Source organism: Diabrotica undecimpunctata, chromosome 4, assembly GCF_040954645.1.
Source record: "Diabrotica undecimpunctata isolate CICGRU chromosome 4, icDiaUnde3, whole genome shotgun sequence".
Taxonomy (NCBI): Eukaryota; Metazoa; Arthropoda; class Insecta; order Coleoptera; family Chrysomelidae; genus Diabrotica; species Diabrotica undecimpunctata.
Genome location: NC_092806.1, coordinates 96,196,459 through 96,213,899, shown reverse-complemented (window position 1 = coordinate 96,213,899; position 17,441 = coordinate 96,196,459). Strand labels below are relative to the sequence as shown.

Sequence of the window (17,441 nt, the reverse complement as noted above, 5' to 3'; positions counted from 1 at the left end):
TTCTTACAATTTATGATTCTTAGTCGGAAATGTAAAATTTATGATTTACAAGTGTCATTGTATTGGGTTGACCATTCACACCTAATAATATGGGTCCCAATAGACAAGATGTAGAAAGTGTTTTAAAGGTTGTCAGAAACTTTATCCAAGGACAAAACGCAAATGAAGAAGCATAAAACTGTTTCACATCTTTAGAAAATATGATAGATAGAATACTGGACAATTTAAAGCAGTCAAAAATGACAAAATAACTTTATACGCTTTATACATATTTACAGAATACAGATTTTTTGTTTTAACATATATCATTGACAGTAAAAGTAAATAACTCTTTTTTGTTTTAATGCATTTCATTGACAATAAAAGTAAACAACTTTGTTTTAAAAACGCCATTCAAACAATATTTATTAGCATCTTATATTATTGCTCCGAATGGCTTCACTATAGAAAGTTAATGTTTTAGAAAACTACATATTCATATGTATGCACAATATTATTGTTGTTGGATATAACGAGATCCGCTTATAACGAGGTAATTAGTCTGCCATTTCAGTTCTCGTTATAGAGGGAGTCTACTGTATTATAAAGTATACATAAGATTAAACAATTTATTCTAATGAAGACAAATCATATCAAATATATCCTTACCATTTTAACAGTTTTCAGAAGAAAACAAAATTATAGTTAACATAAGACTAGGTACAATATCCTGTTAATTTTCATCAAACTTGTTTTTGTAACTATTTAAACTAGTGGCTTCTACTATGCCATCACAGAAAACTGTCCATTTTTTAAAATCTCGGTTAACTAAAAAGTTTTGCCTGTCAGCGGTTTTAAAAGACTCCTTTTTCAATTTTTAGTTATGACCTCTTTGTCTAAAATCTTAGTTAATATTAAAAAAGTTTGATGTTCCCCAAAAATCCCTCCTAAGAATTCTATAAGTAGATATGGCACCACCTCTTTCTCATCTATGAGTTATTGTAGACAACTTGAGCTTTCTTAGTTGGGTTTCATAGTTTAATTTTCCATAAATAAAAGGTAGCTTACTAGATCTTCGTTGTACTTCTTCTATTAAATTTATGTCCCTTTGCACATAGAGTGGGTAGCGGGTGGGTAGGGGGTAGCGGGTGGGTACTTTTCACGATCCCGCTGGAAACAGACCTACTTCAGGGATTAGCGACCCTGCCCACGCTAGCTCATGATATTCTACCATCCCACACCGTGGAATCTCATGTCCCATAACCTTTATCCTACACCCTCCATATTTATCCCTCCTAGTCCTCAACCCTGGTGAAGGGCAGCAGCGATCACCAGTACTAACGCAAGGCGCAAAAAAATTATCTTGGACCGGCTTGTTATTGGAATTCCACAGGCATGACTAGGACAGTTTGAATGGCTGTGGTACTGCGGTGTTGAAAGTAACGGGATACCACAACACTACCTTTTCCCCAGGATAACTCATCTCATTATGGCAGAACAAAACAAAACAATGGCCCTCATTCCCGGGCAGGCCTTAGATGGTCAGAGGGTGCGAAGAATCTTCCGGTGCCAAATAGATGATATCCAACGAATTTCAACATGGAATGTTAATAGTCTTTACGAACCAGGAAAACTACACAACCTTATAAAGGAAATGAATCGGCTAAAAATAAATAATATGGGAGTCAGTGAAGTCCGATGGACTGGATCTGGACAGTTTACGAAAGATAAGATTACTATGTATTACTCGTGTAGTGACCCAACAGATAGACATCACCGACATGGAGTGGCTATTGCTCTTGACAGGAAGATCAGTAAATCGGTGACAGATTTTGTTCCAGTTTCCGAACGAGTCATGTTGATCAAAATGACAGGCAAACCAGTAAACATAAATGTGACACAAGCATATGCACCAACAGCAGATAAGTCAGAAGAAGAAATAACTAAGTTCTATAAAGATCTGGAAAAAGCAATAAGACTAACAAAGAAAGAGGACATAAACATAATAATGGGCGACTTTAACGCCAAGGTGGGTAAAGGAAGATATGAAGACATAATTGGAGAGTACGGCCTTGGAGTTAGAAATGAAAGAGGCGACCTGCTGTGTGAATTCTGCCAGGAGAACGGTTTTGTCGTCATGAACACATGGTTTCAGCTCCCACCTCGTAAGTTATATACTTGGAAATCACCAGGAGACCGTCCAAATCGAATAATTAGAAACCAAACTGACTACGTTTTAATAAACAGAAGATTTCGTAACGCTATCAAAAGAATCGCAGCATATCCAGGTGCTGATATTGCATCCGATCATAATCCGCTAATAGCAGATGTGAGGTTAAAACTAGCAAAAATTAAGAGAACAAATACAAACACCAGCACGCCTATAAATACAAGAGAACTGATGAGAGACGAAAATCTGAAGAAGAGTTAGGCAAATCAAATTAATGAAAGAATGCGAATAATAGAACAAAATGATGATATCGAAGAGATGGTCAATGATATTAAAGGAACGATTCTGGCAGTAAACAGGGAAGTTAAAACACAGATCAGAAAGAGAAAGCATAACGAATGGATGACGGACGAAATTATGGATCTAATGGAAAAGCGAAGGCAACATAAACAACAACGTAATCAAGACAAATACAAACAGATACACAAAGAAATTCGCCAGAAAATTAAGAAAGCAAAAGAACGTTGGATGGTGGAAAGGTGCAACGAAATAGAACAATTGCAGGAAAAAGGAGATAGTTTTGGACTACATAAGAAGATCAAAGAAATATCGAATATACACAAAAGCCACCACAGAACAAGAATACGCAACGACAGAAACGAATACATAGAGTCAGAAGAGGAGATAGCAATGGCGTGGAAAGAATACGCAGAAAGACTTTTTAATGAGGAAAGACTCTCTCCCTGCATACTCTCTCCGATGCTTTTTAATTTATATGTTGAAAATATATTTGCGGAAGCATTAGAAGACACGGAATTAGGCATTAAGGTGAACGGCATACCAATTAGCAACCTACGCTATGCGGACGACACAGTGATTATAACTGATAATTTGGAAGATCAGCAGTTATTACTTGATAGGGTGAATAGCATAGGTAAAAAATATGGCCTCAAAATCAACATTTTGAAAACGAAATATATGGTCATTAGCAGAAACCCTCCAGAAAACCCGATAATATGCATAGGTGACGATCGCATAAAACGCGTGAAAACTTTTAAATACCTTGGCACCACAATCAATGACCAATCGGATCCACAACAAGAGATAAAAACCCGAATACAAATGGCAAGACAAGCTTTTGTGAAATTCAGACCGCTCCTATGTAATCAAAACCTAAATTTCGAAATACGTTACAGAATGGTCAAGTGGTCAATATGGTCCATCTTGCTTTATGGCATGGAAACGTGGACTTTGAAAAAAACATCTATCAACAAACTTGAAGCATTTAAAATGTGGTCATTGAGAAGAATGATGCGCATACCTTGGGTGGATAGAGTTCGAAACGATGACGTCCTTAAGAGAGCCGGCGTGGAAAGAGAACTCTTTGAATTAATTAAAAAACGCAAGATTGGTTACCTTGGGCACATATTGAGAGGAGCAAAATATGAAATACCACAGTTAATCCTACAAGGGAAGATCGAAGGTAGGAGAGGAGCCGGCCGCAAACAATTATCCTGGTTAAGGAATATTAAAGCATGGACAGGAATACACAATACAGGCGAGCTGTGACACGCCGCCAAGAACAGAATTCTAGTAATGAGATAGTCGCCTACGCACTTTGGTGTATGGCATGTTAAGAAGAAGAAGCACATAGAGTGACCATACTGACACTGCAAAGTCTAGGTGAGGTCTGACATACCTTTCGTAGAGTTTCAAAAACAAGTTTGGAGACATTCTATGATAAGCTTTTAATAAGTTATTTCGTTGAACTTATCTTTGAATGTACAGCAACTATTACAGATGACTCTTAGTGACATCGATTTTGACCTAGTTATTCTGATAACCTCTTCTTGCGTAATATCTAGATATTTAGTATTAATGGGTAAATTGCACGACATACCACTAATTATATTCTTATTTTTAACAATCGACAACTGACAATTTGGACATTTGTTCATCTTTTATTGGTTGTTGAAACATGACTAACTCTTATCTATTGTAAAAACTAATCTCATAAAATTAAATATATTCTCTAAAAACCAATATTATAGAAGATATATACAGCAATGCTACAAATATATAATACACGGTCCTACCAATAAGATACTCATCGGAATAGGTATACCTACAACTAAAAACTGTCTTTAGAAAGTAGTTGTTCAGACCCTGGTGTAATGTGGATCCGTCCCAAATTAGTATTAACTCTTAAAAGGGCATTCTTGTTAACCACAAAAAATTATTCCTTTTTTAATTATAAGAACAAGTTTTCTTCCATTTTCCTGTTGCTGTCTCTTTCATTCAGAAGACAACTGCTCCTCGACTAAAAAACCTGAGAAGACATTACTTTCAGGTAGTTACCGCAAGTTCCAAATTTTGTTTGTGATATCCTGATTTTACATAAGATTTAAATATTTCTAGTGCATTTTTCTACTTGCAAGAACGATCGGTTATAATCTGATCAAACCGCTGATGGTTCATTTTACCATCATTAAGCGAGCGTCCCCTTACGATGCAAATTCTACAGTATGTCCTACTTTTATATTCAGAATATGACAACCAAGGGAATCTTTTCATCCATTTTATTTGACAGCGCAAATCTCGTGTTGAAGAAATGATAAACTTTAGGTGAAGTAGTGCATGCTGTTTTAAAATTTGGGTATTTAGATATTCATCCTTGATTTTGTCTTAATGCGCATAAAAAACAGTATACAATTGTACAGATTCTAAAGATTACATAGCATACGTAGTAATAATTAACGAAACAGACAAACGTCTGTCTAAAAAAACTCGTCTAAGACTGTATAAAACACCGATAGTTCCCGTTCTCACATATGGATCAGAGGCATGAACACTATCCAAACAAGACGAATCCTTTCTATCAGTGTTTGGAAAAAATGAAAATATTCGAAGCTTAGATATAACTTTGAAGTGTAGAATATCTACAAGCATAAGTTTGGTGAAAAAGATATTATCACAATAATTAAACGAAACCAGCTGCATTGGGAAGAACATGTAGACCGAGTCCCAAAATCGAACATGATAAATAAGATTTTAACAGCCCAGCCGAGCCGGTATGAATAAGAAGTCGAGGCAGACCAAAGCTAAGGTAAATAGACTAGGAAACACAGGATGCTGAGAAGAACGGTGATGATTCAAGCAAGGGCTACAGCAGAGGATGATAGTCTTCTTTATAAGACTAGGTCTTTTCAACTAAAATATTATAGGACACAACAGACTTTGTACGCCTAACTCAGTTTGACTAATATAAATATGTTACACTAACGAAAAAAAAAAAAAATATTAAGGTAGCTGTAGGAGAGATGTTTTATACAAATTATGTAATAGCAAAGTATTTCAATTTTGTATTTATTCTCATTAATATTGGATCAGATAACTAACAACAAAATTTCAGAGTGGTATTCAATGTAGTTTTAGTAAAAAAATTGTGTAAGGGAATAAGAACAAACAGTTAGTAGAACATAAAGTGAATCTCCAATCTGAAACTTCAGAATATAATACTACTACAAATAAAATGGTAAAATTTGGACGGTGAAATGATTGTAGAAATTAAAAATTTTAAGTACCTCTCTAGGATCTACATTACAGAGCAATAGGGAACTTTATGAAGATTCATCTAATAAAGTAGCGCAGAAGTAGAGAAAAATGGATGAAATGAAAGAAAAAAAGTGGTGTTAGTGCTTCACAACATTTTCAATAACACTAAAAGATAAATTCTACAGTCTAACAAATAAATATGTGTGTGATTACTTCGATCCGCTGTTCTCCAAATAGTTTCATGAAGGAGCTTCATGTATCTCAAAGATTATCAACTTCCACCTTTTATTTTAGTCAGACTAGTGCTATCAGCAGTTGGTTTTGGGCGTGTTTATTTTAATATACCTTACAAGTGCCAGCAATAGTTGCCATTATTTGAGTTTTGCAATATACGGTTTTTTTGTTTGAAGGTGGTTAGAGGTCGGTAATGGGTCTTAGAGGCGGTGTGGGTTATCGAAGCTTACTATTAAACAAAATTTTAAACAATGTTTACCAATCCTGAGAAATAAGTCGGATGATCTAGAAGTAGAGCCTAGCTCTAACTACAAATACTGCTACTGCTTTTAATACTTAAAATACGAATAAATAAAGATATATAGAAGATGGTAAAGATTTGAAATCAAATCTTTACTGTCTTTTCTTTATCTCAATTTACTCGTATTTTCAGTATTAAAAGCCAGTTCATGAAACGCTTTACTTGATGATTCGATATGATGTGGAATGCAATTTAAGATTTGCTCTGTAAATCGTAGAAGGCAAATTAGGTAAAAATTAGAATTTTGGCTTCAAACAAGTAGATATCTTCTGATTTTTACTTTCTGGTTTATATAGAAACCAGAAAGTAAAACGTCGCATTGATGATATGGCCGAAAAAATACAAAACCAGGTAGTTGATGCAGTAAAACAATCGTCATTTTTTTGCTATTAAGTTAGACGAGAGTACAGACATAGCACAACGTTCTCAGTTAATTGTTTATGTTTGGTATATTGAAAACGAAAGAAAGAAAGAAAGACAAGCTACTCTTTTCTACATCGTTGGAGACCACGACAAAAGCTATTGATGTTATGAAAGCAGTGTCAGACTTTTTTGACAAACATGAACTCTCTTAACAAAAACTGATCGGTGTATGTACGGATGGTGTGCCTTCAATGCTTGGTTCTCGCTCAAAATTTGTACAATTAGTAAGAGAGAAAAATGCGGATGTGACTGGGATACATTGTGTTATATATCTGCAAGCCTTGGCAGCAGAAACTTATTCAGATGAACTGAATGCTGTCTTAAAGTTGTGTATTAAAGTAGTGAATTACATAAAAAAACAGTGCGTTGAATACTCGACTGTCTAAAACTCTTTGTGAAGATATAGGGCGTGATCACAGAACACTGCTATTTTATACAGAAGTACCATGGCTCTCAAAAGGAAACCTGTTGGCAAGATTTGTATTGGTATTTGACCTTCGAGATGAAGTAATTACCTTCTTGGAACAGCAAAAGCAAAATGAACTAGGCGTGGCTCTTTGAACAGCCTTAACCTAAAACTGCAGGGTGCAGACTCAAATATAGTTACCAATCTTGATGCGATCAATATGTATATTCCCCTGCAGGTTATCAAATCCCTGCAATTATTCGAGTTTCCCTAAAGTAGAGTCAATCTCAGAAGAAACACACTTCAACGACATTTATGACGGATCAAGTTTGAAAATCCAAATATAAAACCATTTGGAGAGCCTAATTGAAGAGTTCCAGAAATACTTCCCAAACACTTGTGACGATAGTATTTTCAGAATGTCAATTGACTCGTTCCATGTTAACATAGACTCCCTGCCTGAATCACTTCAAGAAGATACTTTGAAAATAGAACATGATTCCTCCGCCAAATACACTTTGATATAATGGACAAACTTTCATTTTGATTAAAATATTTCAAATGTATCCTAGTCTATCACGGAAAGCTCTTCGTTTATATTTGCCCTTTTCACGCACTTATTTATGCGAAAGAGAATTTTCAACACTTGTGACAATTAAAACAAAGTATAGGCATAAACTTGATGCTGCTAGTGACTTGCGATGTGCACTTACTAGAACTCAGACACAAATAAGCATATTAATAAAGAAAACGCAAGCACATTCATCTCATCTATATTTCTTTTAATAATAATTTTTGTATTATATGAAAATTGATATTATTTTATCTTATGGCAGTATAAATAAATGTTTTGTTTTCTATGTAATACTTATTTGTTTTTATTTTGTTCCTAGGCCCATACAATTTATTGTTAAGAGGTGGGGGCGCGAGAAACTTTCATTTCAACAAAAGGGGCGTGGTACAAAAAAGTTTGGGAACCGCTGATCTAGTACATAACCTCAGTGTTAGCGATACCTTTTACGAACACAAAGACATACATACACACGTATACAGGGAAAAGCCTAGTAGATAAGTAAAGTCCATAATAGACTATATAGGTACTGACAGAAAATTAAAACAGAAAGAAAATAACTGATGTCAGAGTGAGATGTGAACGCGAACTAGATAGCGAGATTATGATAGCAATAATAAAAAAGGAAGTAGGTACTATTTTCCTGTACACTGCGATTTATGTATGTACAATTTTTGTATTATATTATTATTATTTGTATTATATTTTTATAATACTCTATTATTTATCTATGTTATATATTATATATATATATATATAAATATATATATATATATATATATATATATATATATATATATATATATACATATATAACAAAGGTGAAAGATATCGGCATAGCTCGCAACAAAGGAAAAAAATATAATAGAATATGCGTATAATATGGAAGGCAACCGTATATACGTATTTCTGACTGTTGGTCGTCTTCAGTACGGTGCACCCAAGTTAGAAAAGGAGCATATTAACTTGGGAAAGGATCACTACAGGAGTACTTGAGATTTGGTAAGTTGTTTTTTATCTATTTTACAATAACCTCTTGTACCTAATCTTGTACATTTTAGAATTTTGACAAACGCAAGTATATATATATATATATATATATATATATATATATTGTTATGCTATGTAAAATTAAAAATAATGTTGGTTTGCTCTTAATATATTTCAAATTATAAAACATAATAATTCAAAATATTTCAACTGATAAACTATGAAAGATATTTCAAAGAAATGAAAGTCCATTATCTTTGGATTACCTGTAGTAAACAAAATTTAAGATATTCATAAATTATTTTCTTTGTAAAATATATTTGAGTGAACGTAGTGAATTGAACAATACGACCGGGTTTTCCAAATGGACTTGTACAGTGAATAAAGACAATAGGGTAGAATTTAGAAATTATATTTCTTCGTTAGTTCTTAAGAATTTGTAGAAACCGATTAGCATGTTAATAGTTTGTAGGAAATTTATAATTGTAGGAAAAACTTTTGTTTGTTATCTAAATGGGGATAAATATGACGAACTTTGATTGGCAAAGAGTGAAAAAAAGTGGGAGAGATAGATGAATGAGAGTTTAGCTAGATTTTAGAGGAAAAAAAGATCATCAGTTGTTTTCCAAGGGTGCAAGACGAACAGTCGTAGTTCTTTGGCGGTTCCCAAATGATAGTAAGCATTAGAAGTGAATGTTTGTGAGTTTTCGTGGACTAAGTATATCCTGACGGAAGCTGATCCAGTAAAATATTGTAAGTCATACTTTTCTGCTTATATATTCCAAGAGTCACTGTTCATACTTTTCTGCTTATATATTCCAAGAGTCACTGTTCAGGCCGGAACGAGAGATTCAGTTTATCGAGAGGAGAAGAAGTTTATCTTTTGAACGATACGTGCATCTGAAGGAGATCATTGAAGACGAGAGGCTCGCAATAATTTGTTGTAAGATTGCTGATTACTTAGGGAACTGCTAAGAATAGATAGTGTAGGCTACAAGGAACAAGGATTTGGACAACTCATCATCAGAGAGATAGATTTTTTTTTTATTCGTCAGTGTTTCCTTTATCAACAAAGTTTTTTTTTAATGGCTTCAGAAAAGATAGAAATATTTATCAGGAGATATAGAACAACAATTTTGATTTGAAATTTTAATTTATATAGTATATAACATTAATTTTTGAAGGTTCACGTACGTAGAACAAAATTTTGATAATCATTGTATGAGATATTTTTTGTTTAAGATATTTGAGTGTGAATTTTATTTCAATATATAATTTTGTATCATATATGTTTATTATTCCGGTAGTCCTCAGACCTTACCTATCATATGTAAAGCATAGATATTGAAGCACGAATATAACCCTGAGATAAGAGAATTAAATAATGTGATAAATTCATAATTGCATCATTTAAATAAGTTTAATTAATTAATTAATTAGCTAATTAATTGTTTGGCGCATCTCTGACTTTTAATATCACATTAATATATATATATATATATATATATATATATATATATATATATATATATATATATGAGTTTTATGAGTTTCTTGAACCGTACTATATTTAATATAAAATTAGTATTTCTTGTGTTTAGGTTCAAGTAATATTAAATTTGGAACTAGATTTTATTGTCCATTGAAATCAACTTTTCGGCAGGAAACCTTTACCTTTGTCAAGTTTTTAAAATGTACAAGATTAGGAACAAAAAGTTATTGTAAAATACATAAAAAACAACTTACCAAAACGTAAAACGGGACACTGACATTAATGAATTGACTGAAGTAAAATGGATATCTGATATCTGATGGTTTACTGTCATTATTATATAATTATTTTTATATGGGCGTTAGTGGTTGCGGAAAAGGTAAAGTGGAGATATGCTATGACTTGGTGTTATATTTATTAATATTTAAATCAGATTAAAATATATTTTATTTAGGTTCTGTGTATCTTTTTTGTCATTGATTGCGTTGGTATTTCTTTTTATTTCTATTGATTAGTATATTTCCCTCTGCTGTTTGTTTTGTTCGGTTTTTAAAATGTTTATGTTTTCGAAGTCAAATTTATGCTTCTCCTTATTTTCATGTATTGTGAGCGCAGTGACGTTGTTCTTGTCATATTTGTGAGAATGAATTCTGGATTGAAGCAGTTGACTGGTTTGCCCGATAAAGACACCTTCACAGTTAATACTCGTAAATTCGTAAACAACGAGATACCATGTAGTCGCTGGAGATCAACATAACCTTCTCGAAGAGGAAAATCAAGAGATCAAACTATGTGACGACTACAAATAACTAGGAGTAAAGATCACTTAGGACAGTCATTAAGGAACGAAATACACAGGGAAGGAAAGGCATAGCCTTACTGAACAGCGTACTGTGGGATAAAAACATCTCTAGGGAAAATAAAAGAAAAATATACAACACCGTAATAAAAAGTATCACAACATATGGATGCGAAGTGTGGCCCCTAAAAGACAGAACAGAGAAAATGCTTAGAGCAACAGAAATGGACTTCTGGCGCCGCTTTGCGGGAATCTCCAGACGCGACAGAATAACAAACGAGAGAGTCCGAGAAATCAACATACTATTGTTGATGACATTAAAACACAACTCAGATGGTACGGACACGTAAGGAGAATGTCGGAGAATAGAATACCAAGACAAATTCTTGAATGGCAACCAAGAGTTAGGCGGAGACCAGGTAGGCCTAGAAGAAGTTGGAGAGAAGGAGTTAATAAGGAAATCAGGGAAAGAGAAATGGAGGAAGATCTATGGAACGATAGAATGAGATGGAGATTGGAAATCGGAAGACGTCGAAGAACGTTGTAAACCGACATTATTTATATCTCGTAAACAACATGTGATTTTCATTCAAAATTTATTCAAAAAATGATTGGCCACTTACATGTTTTTCCATTTTGAACGTGGCAGGTATAAATTCATTTGCTATTTATTGTAAAAACAACAAATAACAAAGTTATGCGGCGTCGATTATTCTTGAAAAAATTGTGCATGCGTTTGCTAAATGATTGTCAATCATAAAGACTAGAAAATAAAAATATTCCCAAGAAAATAAGATGTAGATTGAAGAGATTAAGAGGATACGACAAAGAAGAAATCACAATTCCCACGTATTGAAAAAAAAAAAGATAAAGATGTAATTCATGTCCTCGTGGTAACGACTGAAAATCAAAATATTTTTGTAAAATTTGTAAAAAGAACTTGTGCCTACAACATGTAATTATAGTACGTAATTCTTGTTATAATAATAAAAATTAATATTTTCTATGTTATATTTTACTACTACTAATTGTAATAAACTCAAATAATTTTTATTTGACAATTTGTTTATTTTCAATTTATTTAATAATTACAAATTTAAGTTATACTTATATTCTTTTTATAGAAAACAAAATTTCGAAATGTAATTTACCATCTGACACTTTAAAAACACATGTAAAATTCAAGCTTTGATGTCTATTATACCCCACGTACGGGTGAGGGTGGCACATGTGGACAAATTTCAAAAACAAATTTATACTGCAAAATGAGATTCATTGTAAACTATCGGCTTTTTCAATGTAAGATTCACATATTTGTGAGTCTTTGTGTACATTTAAATTTGGCAAAGTGCAAAGTGCAATTTTTAATATTTATTTAACATAATGCATTAATTATCCCATATTATACCCATGAAAATTAACGGAAAAAATAAAAAAGGGGCTGGATCTTGCTGACCCAATTTTTTTTTCAGGAGCTGGCAATTTTCTCATAATATCGATTGCAGAAATGTGACTCCCATCCTTCTGATCTGCAAATACAAAATCTTGTCGCGGCGTCATTAAAAAAAAATAATAAAAATTCTGACTCTTCTAGTTCTTTTTCGATCTAACCAACAAAGAATTTGAGTGTTTTTTGTAGCAAATTTATTGAGAATACAATCCCCATTCTCGATATTCGTAAGATCCAATCCAAAATCTTTACCACCTTCATTCTCAACTATCATAAGACTATGATCTGATTGTTCGTAATAATTCTCAATTTCGCTTTCACATGTCTCCTCATCAAAAACTGTGAGACTAAGGGATTTGGATTTTTTCTTTTCTATAAGCAATATAGACTTTCTTAACTGATCCCGTTTCTCTTTTTCCTCTTTTCTCTTTTTTCATTTTCTAATCTATTTTTTGCTGGTGTAGTGGTCAGAATGGTTGAATTTTTTTTCTTTCTTCCCTTCTTAGAACTTATTCTCACGGCCTTTGGGTATGGATGAATTTGTTTCGGAGTAAGTTTTACATTAGGAATAATTAAAATTTTGGAACTTTTTTTCCGTAGTTAAAACAAGTTGACAATTATTGTTGACTTGTGGTTGAACATTTGCCGATGTTGATGTAGAAGGCATTTCGGAATTAGAGAGTGTACTGTAATTTAGACAATCATCAGTTGTGGTATCTCGCTGCGATACATCACGTAACTTCCGTAACTTCAGCTCCTAAGAAATCTTCTGAGGAAAAAATATTTTTATTAAAGGGATAATACACAGTGTTTAAAAACCCAGAAATAATATTTTTCCTATTAAATGCTTCGTCAAAAGCTGGAGCTGTTAAATGTGCAATGTCAAAAATTGTTATATCTTTTCCCGGATGTGTAGACATCCATAAGTTGAATGCTGCACCACAATGACTCTTAAAAGGGCCAAATACACACACACACACACACATACACACACACATCTAGAGGCTGCAAACAATGGGTTGTATGTGAAGAAAACTTTAAGAGTACTAAACCATTTTCTCTGCAATATAATATAACATCTAACGTTGCATGTGTATTATGGTTATCCAAAAGTGTTAACGCAGGGTTTTTCTTAGAAGAATGCATGTTTTTTAAATATGCTTTAAAACTCGAGCAATTCCTCGTTGGTCATCTAATCACTTGAAGAAGCAATACCAACTGCCTTGTAGAGCTTCCGTCAGGAATGACTCTTTAAATCGCACTCGTGGGGCGATATAAAGAGGTGGAATAGCATTTTCATTGGCAATGATTATTCCAACAAACGTCACTTGCTCACCTCTATCTGCTCCAACTGCTTGTCCCACTTGATTACAGCCTTTTTTTGCGACTACTCTTGGCATTGCAGAACAGTGTTCACTCCACTTTTATTTACGTTCACGATTCCATCACTAGTAAATTTGTACGCTTTGTAAACAGTCTCTAGATTATCAAAAAACATGTCTACGTTAACTTTATTAAAACTGATGTTTCTGAATAGACTCGTAGACTCCGGTTATCGCAAAAATAAATTATTGTGACGCTTCAAGAAACCTTTCATCCACTCAATTCCAGCAAAATGATTTTCCGACGATGACTTTGGCACATTTTTTTCAAGCTTTAAATCATACTCATATGCAAATGTTCGAATTTGAAAGTAGCAAGGTAACTTACTAGACTGTCCTCTTCTTCATTTAAAAAAATGAAGTTGCTGCTGTGTTGCATATTTTGATGAAAACTTTATTTCGGATATTTCTGTATCATTTATATTTTTTTGATTCAGTTTTTTTACTACGGTGTTATGGTTATGGTTATGGTAGACCACGTCAGGATCCACTCATAAGCCCGTCAGACACTTAGACCTCCTAGGACGGGTCCATTGTATCACCTCTATCACACGGACCCTTACTACGGGGTACACATACTATTTTTTCTGAAATCGCATTTATTATTAGGTACCTAAAAATGCGTCATAAAAAACACATCTATTATATATATTTATTGATTCTACAGTATTCACTGCCTTCCCTGGCTCAACCGTTTCCATCTGTCTTCGTTGTTCCATTCTCCATCGTTTAGGCCTCTCTTACTCATGGCGTCGTCTACTTCGTTCCTCCAAGATTTTCGGGGTCGTCCTCTTTTCCTCCTTCTTATGGGGCTCCATTCGGTTATTCTCTTTATCCATCTGCTGTCGCTAGTTCTTCTTACATGTCCATACTCTACATCTACTATTATATTATAATTAAAAACGTTAAACGCGTCAGTCGTATTCCTGTATTCAAATTTCTCCAAACCATCCTAGAATAATATTCTTGACCTAAGTTGAGAATATTCCCTTACTGTTTCCTGAAAGTTGCTTAGGAACGAACTAGTATTAAGGAATTGCGCATTTTGCGTTCAGAAATTACTTCCAGAATTAGATGTTCTTGATATGTTTCAGAAAGAACAATCTTTATTGATGTGACAATATCTAATATCAATAATCTGCATATTAACTACAACGAGAAAATCGTCAAATATAAGAATCTTAAAATATAAATTTGGAGATAATGCAGACGGAAAGTACCACGATAATAAATATAGACCTACAGTATTTATAAATTAACTACTGTAGCTATTTCGAAGAGCCTATTTGACACGATATATATCCCATTATCGCTAGATACAATCTTAAAAATATTCACAAAGCAATACTCTGTAACAAGTCAAGAAGAAAAGTAGATTGATTACAGTATAATAGTATAAAACAAAATAGAAACATAGACACAGATAAATTATGTTGAAAAATATAGTGACATCAATATTAAATAGAACCATATACTCCATATTAAAATAACGGAAGCAAAAAAAGTCATAACAAATAAAACTTCAATAGATCTGGATAGAAACACATTAAAGAAAAATACAGAGTAAAATACAAATAAAGTAAATATACGCAGTAATGCAATTAGAATAAAAAGGAAAAACATAGCAACATATAACAATGAATTGGTAATCAACGTAGAAGACGAAGACATAAATTAAAGGAAACACAATTTCACAGCTAATATATTTATCGATGTGAAATATTGGGAGAAATATTTCAAAGATTTGTTTTAAGACTATATAGAACTAAAATATATAACATATCACATAGAAGAAATATAGAGATATAAAAAAACCGACATATAACAAAATTTATGTGTTATACAAAGAAAATATAGAGAAGAACATTAGGTTAAGAGAATTAAAAAAAGACAGTGCCACAATTAAAAGATGCAAAAATTAATGGGTCATTAATTTATTGAATGTTTAAAGCAATAGTTAAAATGACTGAAATACATATGATCATGAAAAATAAACCAACGTCAAAGGATGAAAAAATAATTTTTAAATAAATAAGACTATAAAGACGCACCTTGTGGAGGTCCAGATTTCAACGCTTTATATTCTAGAGAACTGGTTGCTGGTTCATAAGTTTTGCTAGATTCTAATGCTTCCTTTAATAATTTTTCATAAGCGTTAACATCACGTTCAGTGTAGTAATCTACTGAATGTACTGAAATAACAAAACCGAGAAAAATGGCACTCTTTAACATATTTACCGTAAATGTTTCTGTCATCATAATTGACTAAAGTTCATATACTCGTAAATACTGAAAAAGTTTGTATATATGTATGTTAGTAATCAGATAATTGGTTTATACACGTATACAGGAACAGTAAATTATACACGTTAAAGCAGATAAGAACAAAATATTACTTAATTACAAGAATGCATATAAACGGCCAAAGTTTTAATTATTGTTAATGTAATTATAAAAATTCGTTTTATTTAATTATTTCATTCTGTCCCATTTTTTCATAAATATTTTAGTTTTTTTTTAAAATAAATTTTCAAACCTTTTATCAAATCCCTTTATCTCAACATATACAAGGGCTTTACTTATCAAACCATTGAAATAATTACCGTAAATAATTTGAATAATTACCTACGTACCTATTATTAATTACAGTCGGTATGTATCTATTTACTAATCATCTATAAGGTTTTTGTTTTTTTTTTAGAATTTTATAAATTTTTACCATTTACTCATATATTTCACTGGTAAACACACAGCTTGCTGTCGGAATTTTTTTTACTGTTTCTAGGTAATTTGGATCTGCTAAATTCAAATGTGCCACCAGATTTGCTCCATCAGATTGTTTTGAGAAAATACGACAACACATCATATTTTTAACATATAAGGTAATTTAACGCAGCACTACCTACATATATGTAGTGCTGCTACCCATCAAATAACCAAAAAACGAATAAAAAGTAACATATTTATTGTACAATGAGATACTTACATAAATCATTACACATATTTACCAAAAAAACTTTGCATCTAACCTAACCAGCATTGCAGCACAAATCTGTTATTCGGCTTCACCCAAAAAGTTCCTTTTATAGGATTTTCTTGCAAAGGCTTTAAAAGGACGGCCTCTTTAAAGACTCAAGCACTAATCCGCCATCATGTGAGTGTTTATCTCCCCTAATACCTTTCTTTCATCGTGTTAATACCTTGGTGAAAGCGTTCCCCTTGTTCCTCAATAAGGTCACCAAAATTTTCTGGGGGAGCGGTCTAAGTGACTGTGGAGCGGACTAATGAATTTTAATACTCATATGACATGTAAATTTTTGTAAAAATTTTTAAGCATTTCTTCCACTATATCCCGGTAATTTTTTGATTTTTTTCCAAGACAATTTTCCACAACTTTCACAAAAGAGCACCATCCATTACATTCAATTTCAGTCATCGATTCTGTAAAATGTGAATCTTTTATAAGTTGTCGTATCTGAGGCCCATCAAATATTCCGGCTTTCAATTTTTCTTTACCAAGTGCAGGGAATTTGCTGGACAAGTATTCAAAACAAGGACGATTCTGGTCTAGGACCTTCACAAATGTTCAGCCTTAGTTTAATATGTAACAGAAGTAATCTTATTTTCTCTCGGTCGACCAATGCTTCGTTTACTACGTTAGCTTCTTCTTGAACTAAAACACCGCTAGA

General features: G+C 32.8%; 1 protein-coding gene across 1 annotated transcript in view; it reads right to left on the bottom strand.

Annotated features, from left to right (window-relative positions):
• LOC140439802 (glucose dehydrogenase [FAD, quinone]-like) overlaps positions 1-16,041 on the bottom strand; it is a 36,583-nt gene extending 20,542 nt beyond the window's left edge. The window contains exon 1 of the mRNA XM_072529946.1: positions 15,804-16,041. Within this exon, the coding sequence (XP_072386047.1) occupies positions 15,804-16,011 (208 nt within the window). The 5' untranslated portion in view covers positions 16,012-16,041. The remainder of the gene's footprint in view (positions 1-15,803) is intronic.
• Positions 16,042-17,441: the final 1,400 nt, after the last annotated feature.